The sequence below is a fragment of the Caenorhabditis briggsae genome (genome assembly GCF_000004555.2).
Source record: "Caenorhabditis briggsae complete genome, chrIII, whole genome shotgun sequence".
Lineage (NCBI taxonomy): Eukaryota > Metazoa > Nematoda > Chromadorea > Rhabditida > Rhabditidae > Caenorhabditis > Caenorhabditis briggsae.
The window spans coordinates 459,144-467,121 of record NC_013490.2 but is presented as its reverse complement, the minus strand read 5'-3'; the positions used below and the strand labels follow the sequence as shown (position 1 = coordinate 467,121).

The 7,978-nt window shown below is 37.8% G+C and overlaps 6 protein-coding genes across 6 annotated transcripts in view; 4 read left to right on the top strand and 2 right to left on the bottom strand.

The window, feature by feature from the left end:
• Positions 1 to 440, top strand: part of CBG15182 — a gene marked incomplete at both ends in the record, with an annotated part of 3,267 nt that extends 2,827 nt beyond the window's left edge. Inside the window, one exon of the mRNA XM_002642862.1 lies at positions 301 to 440. Coding sequence (XP_002642908.1) covers positions 301 to 440 — 140 coding nt within the window. The remainder of the gene's footprint in view (positions 1 to 300) is intronic.
• On the top strand, positions 441 to 593 carry CBG26087 (the record flags this gene model as incomplete). The annotated part of the gene is made up of 1 exon (XM_045243304.1): positions 441 to 593. One exon carries the CDS (start codon positions 441 to 443, stop codon positions 591 to 593), a length of 153 nt encoding a protein of 50 aa, XP_045099637.1.
• CBG15183 lies at positions 512 to 1,304 on the bottom strand (the record flags this gene model as incomplete). The annotated part of the gene is made up of 3 exons (XM_002642863.1): positions 512 to 696; positions 762 to 924; positions 1,179 to 1,304. The coding sequence occupies 3 exons, from the start codon at positions 1,302 to 1,304 to the stop codon at positions 512 to 514; spliced, it is 474 nt and encodes a 157-aa protein (XP_002642909.1).
• A 989-nt stretch (positions 1,305 to 2,293) lies between these two features.
• On the bottom strand, positions 2,294 to 3,100 carry CBG26086 (the record flags this gene model as incomplete). The annotated part of the gene is made up of 4 exons (XM_045243303.1): positions 2,294 to 2,524; positions 2,585 to 2,677; positions 2,750 to 2,944; positions 3,008 to 3,100. 4 exons carry the CDS (start codon positions 3,098 to 3,100, stop codon positions 2,294 to 2,296), a joined length of 612 nt encoding a protein of 203 aa, XP_045099636.1.
• Positions 3,101 to 3,825: 725 nt separating this feature from the next.
• Positions 3,826 to 4,144, top strand: Cbr-ddp-1 (the record flags this gene model as incomplete). Its single annotated transcript, XM_002642864.1, has 2 exons — positions 3,826 to 3,999; positions 4,067 to 4,144. The coding sequence occupies 2 exons, from the start codon at positions 3,826 to 3,828 to the stop codon at positions 4,142 to 4,144; spliced, it is 252 nt and encodes an 83-aa protein (XP_002642910.1).
• A 187-nt stretch (positions 4,145 to 4,331) lies between these two features.
• CBG15186 overlaps positions 4,332 to 7,978 on the top strand; it is a gene marked incomplete at both ends in the record, with an annotated part of 8,342 nt that continues 4,695 nt past the window's right edge. The window contains 4 exons of the mRNA XM_045243302.1: positions 4,332 to 5,046; positions 5,947 to 6,280; positions 6,541 to 6,727; positions 7,175 to 7,260. Of these exons, the coding sequence (XP_045095647.1) occupies positions 4,332 to 5,046; positions 5,947 to 6,280; positions 6,541 to 6,727; positions 7,175 to 7,260 (1,322 nt within the window). The remainder of the gene's footprint in view (positions 5,047 to 5,946; positions 6,281 to 6,540; positions 6,728 to 7,174; positions 7,261 to 7,978) is intronic.

Sequence of the window (7,978 nt, the reverse complement as noted above, 5' to 3'; positions counted from 1 at the left end):
TTCCGACAATAGCAAAAGTTTGTTAAGTACAAACTTGTTAAGCGTAAAATTATATATTTCTTGTAATTTCAACTTTTCCAATAGCTACCGTAGTTTTTGAGATATGCGCCTTCAAAGATAGCACGCTTAAAACCACTGCTACTCAAGGCATGCAATCTTTTTAGACGCATATCTCAAAAACTACGGTGGTTAGAAAAATTTCAAAAACTACAAAAATGTGTAAAATTTTATACTTTACATTTTTGCCCTATTTCTTGCTAGCTTCAATGACACTTGACATATGGATAACCCTAATTCCAGCCTGCGCCTCAGTCGTCTGTCCACCTTCTCAAAAGTGCCACGTGGAAAACGGATCGCCTACATGCAAAAAACATATTCCACCGACCCGGGGAATCATCGGAAAAGCAGTGTTGGATGAGAAACAATTTCAGGATAATTGAATGGTTTATTGGGGGGTTTTTGGCTATAAAATAAATCTTCACACATTTTTTTCAAAATCACAAAAATCAAATTATCTACGTTGTCCCAAGAATCCAAGAAGTCCACCTCCGCCGCCTCCTGTCTTTCCTCCGAGCAATTTTCCAGCCATTTGAAGACCCTTCGATGCCATCTCACTCGATGCTCCTTTCTTGAAGGTTTCGAAAAATGTGGAGAGCATTTTGAACGCGCTAGTTGGGTCGATGTTGAACTTTTTGGCTGAAATTTAAAATTTTGGGTTCCTGTAGTGTATTTTTTAAGTTTTGGGTTACTGTAGAACCTACCAGCTGCGTCAAAAAGTTTGGTGGCTTTTGGGACATGTTGTGTCATATCATTCTTCACTTTGTCATCCAGTTTGGTGTATTTGTCCAAAAACCCGCGGAAGAATGCTTGAGCAGCCAGATTCTCGGGTTTTAGGGACGGAACACCCATCACTTGTTTCGTCATCTGAAAAATACAATTTCCTACTGTACTTCCTTCATCCTTTTTCATTTTTCTAGCTTTACTGTAACTCGAGATACGGTAGTTTCATTGGGGTAGGCTGAACTACAGTAATACGAAATTTCTATTCATGGATATACTCATTTGAAAGCTTGCAACTAGAGAAGGTGTCTCGCTCCAAAAAAATGCTCTCAATACCGGACATAAAGAATTACTTCTCTTAAGTAGGGTTCTATATAGGTCCCTAATTAACAACTTACATCAAAAAAGAACTTTTTGCTTTTTCCACTGAGCGCATTGACATCAAGTCCATTTTCAGACGAAACTTCGAGAGCCAAGCTCAAAAAAATCAGAGAAAAAACCAATATTTTCGAAGAGGGACCCATGATTTTGAAACCAACTGAATGGAAGGGTGGGGTTGGGGATTGTTGAGGTATCTTCTTTTTCTTTTTATTAGTATTCTCTGTGTCTCTTCACTTTTTTGTACTAGTTCGCCTTGATTTTTCGCTATTTTCACTTTACACCATACTTGTAACGGGCGGGCCGGCCCGGAATTTCACAAGTATGCTTTACACCACATCAGATATTTTGTGACGGTTGAAATCAACAAAAAATAGTGTGTTAGTATTGGTGTCACTTGTTCAGTTGATATAGAGCCGGAAAAATGGCAGAAAATAAAAAAAAAGGGAGATTTTGAAATAGCGGGTATTGCGTGTGCGCTCTACCGCGCTTTCCTTGACTTTCGAACATTTTAGCTGTGACAATTTTGTTTTTTTTTTTGTGTTAAAATGCGCTGCTATTGTCAAAATTAAAAAAAAACTGACTTTGTTTGTGTCGAATTACGAGGCCCCGTCCCTAAATTTGCTACTGTATTTATTTCTGTGAACTTAATGGGAGTTTCTGAGGAAATTTTTGATTTTTCGGTATAAAAATGATCGCTAGATGCTCTAGAAGCAGTTTTTTCATCGAAAAAACTGAACTTTATTGCGGAAGTAGCCTGAATTTCGATGATTTTCCATTTTCAGAGCAAGAGTGGGAGAGAGAGTGTGCGCGAAATTGAGAGGCGCAGAGTTTAGAACGCGCGCCACAGCGAAAAATTCAGCCAAAACTCCGTTCTTTAGAGAAAAAAAAACCCTGAAAAAATAGGTTTTTCCAGATTCTGAAAAAAAGATATTTCCTAAAAATTTCTCAAAATCATTCTCAAAATCAATGACACTTGAGATATGGATAACCCTAAAAATCATTCTCAAAATCAAAGAAAACTAAAAACCCGCATTTTGGGGGGAAAACAGCAAGAAATTAATTCACATGATCACAAGGGGCAAGAACATGTTTCAAGAGTGGAAATTTGACATGTAAAGATAATTATAAAAGATCAATAATTATCCGGAAACACTCGCATCGACGGATCCTTGGACCGGATCACACGAATATCGAATCCATAGATGTTGCAAACGAGATCCGGCAGTTTTTCTGATTTTTCTGGCTTTTTTATCGGCTTTTCCGTTTCAATCACCGATAAATTCACCGCATCCGACTCATCGATTCCGGCGATTTGCATTGCTTTTAGAATTGGGTCTTCTTGGGGAGCTGGGGGATTTTGGTACTGAAAAATTAGAATTTTTGGGGTTTTGAGCTTTAAAAATTGATTTCTATCGATTTTTACCTCTTGCGGACACTGATTTATCGATTTATCGATCGATCGATTCACAGTTTGTCTTGGATACGGTGCGTATTGGTGTCTCGGCTGATAATGATGCTGAAAATGGATTTCTCGGTCATTAGGAGTTTTCTGGCCTGGAAACCTAAAATTCGGCCACCAAAACCTTACCTGTTGATTGGGATACTGTCGAACTGCAATTCGTTGAAAATTCGGCTGATTTCTGTAGACGGGCGGCCTTTGATACTGCTGATGGACGGCGACTGGCGGATTTTGGTAGTTTCGAGGTCCATAAGATGCACGTGGCATTGAGAGCAGTGTTGATGGCTGAGAAATAAGATGACGGATCATTTGGTAGGGAGGCACCTGGAAATAAAAGTTTGAAACTTACACTTTTTTTCAAATATTCGAAATTACTTGCCGACTAACTGGAATAGGTATTGGCTGTAAATTAGCCTGTAATCCAGTGCTAATCATCACTGGTTGAACTCGATTCGGCGGATTTCCATTTGTGTGGTACATCTGGAACAAAAAATTGGAAAATATTTATATTTCAGAACAAAAAAGAAGGATTTAATAGAAAATAACGAAAGATTAGCTCAAATTTTAGTTGTTTGTTACTTTTTTCGCTGTTTTGTTGGTCGGAAACTATTGAAACAGAGGGAAAAAGTCAGGAAAAAACTTTTAAAAAAACAGAAGAAATTTTTGAAATTTTCAGATTCGCGCTTTTTTGCAAAAGTTTGCAATAGGGCGCGTTTGAAAAATGACTAAAAAAATCTGAAATCAAGGAAATTTCCTCCATAAACTCTAAAAACGCAAAAAAGGCTGAGAATCTTAAACAAAAAAGTTTGCAAAAATCTAAACTCCGTTCATTTTGGGTAGATCAAAAATTATATTCTCAGCTTTTTTCATTTTTTTCGGATTTCCGAAAATTTTCCGAAAAAAATTCATTCTTTTAGAGAGTTTTGATATTTTTCACTACTTTCAAATTTTAATCACTGAATTATTCTCAGGAAAAACTTCCAAAAGAAAAACCTCTTTTGAACACCCGCCGAAAACTAGAAACGCGCCTTTGTGCTTTTGCTGTTGACACATATCGCACACCTTGGCGCACTTTCTGTGAAAGTTTATTTTTCTGCATTTTCCACATTCTTCTACTTTTATCCCTTGATTTTCACTCAATTTTCGTCATTTACTCCCAATTTTATCTTCAAAATCAGCATTTTCAACAATTAAATTTCCAGAAAATGGACTCTGCGGACCCACAACTCGCTCGATTCCTGCACCAACTGCAGGCGGAGACTCAACGTCAAAAGTTCACTGAGCAAGTGCACACGTTGACTGGCCGCTGCTGGGACGTCTGCTTCTCCGATTATCGTCCACCAAGCAAGATGGACGGAAAGACTCAGACTTGTATTCAGGTGAGAATTTGAATTTTTATGAAAAATATTCTTTTTTCATCATTAATTTCAAAATTCTGATTTTCAGAACTGTGTGAATCGCATGATCGACGCCAGCAACTTCATGGTCGAGCACTTGTCCAAAATGAACGGAGGAAGCGCTTAAATCCTGTTCTCTTTTAAACTTTTTTGTTATTTGTTTCGCCTAGGTTCTCATAAACAGGTTTTTGTTCTTAAAAATAACTTTCGAGGGGAAAAAGTAATTGGAAACTTATGTAAATATCTAATTTTCTGAAAAAAAAGCTGAAGAATATTCTGAAAAAAAAACACGTCCAGATTCTGAACTTCAGAACATGAGTAAACTGAAAGGAAGCCGTCTGGAGGCGGAGGTCGATCGGGTTAGAGCTGATGCCAACTGGAAACGCCTCTCGGAGCTTCTCCCATCAGTCAAGTCCAAGAATTCGGGCCTCGAGGACTGCTACGAGATGTTTCAGGCGGAAATTGTGTTAGAAACCTATTTGGACCAATTGGGAGAAGTTATCCGTCCCAGCAAGGATCACATGGATAAGCTGACTTCTGCCGAGCAGCTGCTTCAGAATTCACTTCGAGAGAAGTCGGCAACGAATCAGAATGTGAAAATTGAGGCAAATATTCTTCTGGCTAAGGTGCTATACGCTTGTTTAGAGTTCCGAAAAGCCCTCCAATGCATCTCAAACAGTGAAATGGAAAATGGAAAAACCCCGTTTCGCACGCTTCGAGCCCTCCGTTTAGTAGCCGAAGGATACGCTATCAAAGGATTATGCATTGAATCAATGGAAGAGGTTCCGCCAGCCACTGGAACTCGGCCACACTCGGCTAGTACCTCTTCCACCACGTCTACCGGCTCTTCAAAGGATCAAAAAGCGCTTTATGTGTTTGAAAAGTCTGCGGAGCTTGCGATTTTCTATATAAATGAGCTGGAAAAGTCGATAAATTCGAGTCAGGCGAAGACGGCGGTTAGCGGAAGTTTGACAGCGTCGACGAGCTCACAAACGACTCAGGCTGGTGTGAAACAGCAGGAGAAAATTGGTAAGGTTTCATCTGAAAATAGAGAAAAAAAAAACTAAAAAACCAATACAATTTAAGCTAAAAAGTCACAAAAATTTGGCCTGACATGGCCCAAAATGCATTGGTGGCCTAGAAATCTGGAAAACTCGGCCACTGGTTCAACTAGGTCGGATCTGGGCTTAAGTAGGCTCATTAGAAAGCTCATGGATTACTGAATTCAAATATATAAAATTTCTTAGCGAATATTTGGATTTCTAGGCCACCATTCATTTTTGACGATTCCAGCCTGTTTCTGTACAATTTTTTTTGTCAAATTGTCTCTTTTTTTTGATTTTATAAATGAAGAATTTCAGATAATTTTATAGTCAAAATATCTGAAAATTCGAGCTGAAAATCACAGATAAGAGCTTTCTGGCCTAGAAATTTGGAAAACTCGGCCACTGGTTCATTTACGTCTGATCTAGTCATAAGTGGGCATCTGAAAGCTCTTGAGTTATTGTTTTTAAATATATAAATTTCAAGGCAGGGATTTGGATTTCTAGGCCACCATTCATTTTTGACGATCTAGCCTATTTTTTTTTTTTTTTAATATTTTTTTTAATTCAATTTCTTCCTGCAAGTTGTCTCATACTCTCTTAATTTTATAAATGAAAAGTTTTAGGTAATTTGATGGCCAAAATATCTGAAAATTTGAGCTAAAAATCACTGATAAGAGCTTGGTGGCCTAGAAATTTGAAAAACTCGGCCACTGGTTCAACTAGGTCCTATCTAGTCATAATTAGGATAATTTGAAAGCTCTTGGTTTACTGATTCTAAATATATAAATTTCAAAACAGATGTTTGGATTTCTAGGCCACCAGGGTTGGATTTCTAGTCCAACATTTATTTTCGGCACTTTCAGCCTATTTTTGTACAATTTAGTGGGTTCGAAGCGTTTTCAAAATGAGAAGAAAAAATTTTCAAATTACAAATTGCATTCGACCCTTCTCCAAGTTTTAGGTGAGCTCCTCGAACGCGTCATGGAGCGTGTGGCCATCATTCGTGCCAAAGACACCGCAGCCAAGAAGCAATCTTCGGGAACTGAGGGCATCGAATGGTACCGGAAGATTATTACGTGTCTAGGAGACAAATATACTGGCGAGCGGCTGAAACAGAAACTGTCCCGGCAGTTTGCAGAGCTTTTGATTCGAGCTACAGTACCCATTGAGGAGAAATCGATGAGCGAAGCGATGCAGACGAAGGCCATGAATATGAAGTAGGTGGAAGGTGAAAATTCCGAAAAAAAATATGAGCCCAAATAAGCAAATCATGAGCTCAAAATGACGAAATTTGAGCTTGGTGGCCTAGAAAATCTGAAAACTTGGCCACTGGTTCAATTGGGTCTGATCTAGTCATAATTAGGCTCATTAGAAAGCTCTTTGCTTACTGATGATAAATATTTTAATTTCATGGCAGAGATTTGGATTTCTAGTCCACCCGAGAGGCCATCAAACCCCTTGAAATTGATCTTTTCAGATTGTACCACGGCTCTCACAAGACATTCTTCACGCCGAAATCAAAAATCGAGGAGATCATTTTGCTGCTACTGATCAACGAAGTGCTCTCGACACGAGAAGTGATTCTATCGCGGGCTGATGATTTGTCGAATTCTCGCACACTATCACTTCAAAATGCGAAATCCTCGTTCAATTTGTTGACGTTGGTAAGTTTTTTGGTGGAAAATGCAGGAAATTTGAGCTACAAATCGCAGAAATTCGTCTTAAATGCATTGGTGGCCTAGAAATTTGGAAAACTCGGCCACTTGTTCAATTTGGTCTGATCTTGGCATAAGTAGGCTCATTAGAAAGCTCTTGATTTATTGATTCTAAATATGTAAAATTCGTGGCAGAGAGATTTGGATTTCTAGGCCACACGGGCCGGATTTCTAGGTCATCACTCTATTTTTGTATAATTTCGGGCTGTTTTTGTACAATTTCCCCCCTCCAAATTGCCTCTTATTTGCTAGAATTTTCGGCAACCAAACCCTATCCCTTTTCCCTCTCTCTATAGTCAATTATTCACAATTTTTGCATATTCAATAGTAATGTAAAACCATTGTGTTACTTTTCTCTGTTTTTGGTCAATTTTTGAGCCAAATTCTGTGTTCCAGGTGCTGTCGACAATCAATCAATATCAATTATTGGCTCAGATCTACGAACGAGCGATGAAGTTTGCGAATAACGACTCGTTTTTGTGGTAATTTTTTGAAACGTAGATCACATTTTTGAGATTCTTTGGAAAATTTGAAAAAAATTTTGATTCAAAATTGTTTTAAAATTTGATTTTAGGACAGAAAACTTTCAAAAATGACTTTAAAATAGTTGCTAGCTTTGAAAATTCCATTTATCCAGTGTTTTTTAGAAATTTTCCGAAAAATGCACAAATGGCTCAGTGGGATTTTCGAAAAATCCACTACCAATCTGACGATCCGAGTTCGATTCCACTAGGTGGAAAATCTTTTTTGCTGCTTTTTTGAACCGATTTCAGACTGTTTTAGAGCTGAAATTAGCTATTTTGAGATGTTTCGAAAATTTGAGAAAAAATGCTTTTCAAAATTTTTGAAAATATGATTTTTAGCACAAAAAACACTTGAAAACTACAGTAAATATAATTGTAGCCCCTGGGAATTTTAATTTTTCAGTGTTTTTGAGCGATTTTCTGAAATATGCACGAATGGCTCAGTGGGAATTTCAAAAATTCCACTACCAATCTGACGACCCGAGTTCGATTCCACTCGGTCGCGAATCTTTTTTACTGCTTTTTTTGACCATTTTCAGACTGTTTCAGAGCTGAAATTGGACATTTTTGAGATTTTTTATTTATTGGAAATTTTGAAAATCTCAAAAAGAGTCGAATTGAGCTATGAAACAATCTGAAAATGGTTCAAAAAAGCAGCAAAAAAGTTTGCCATCAA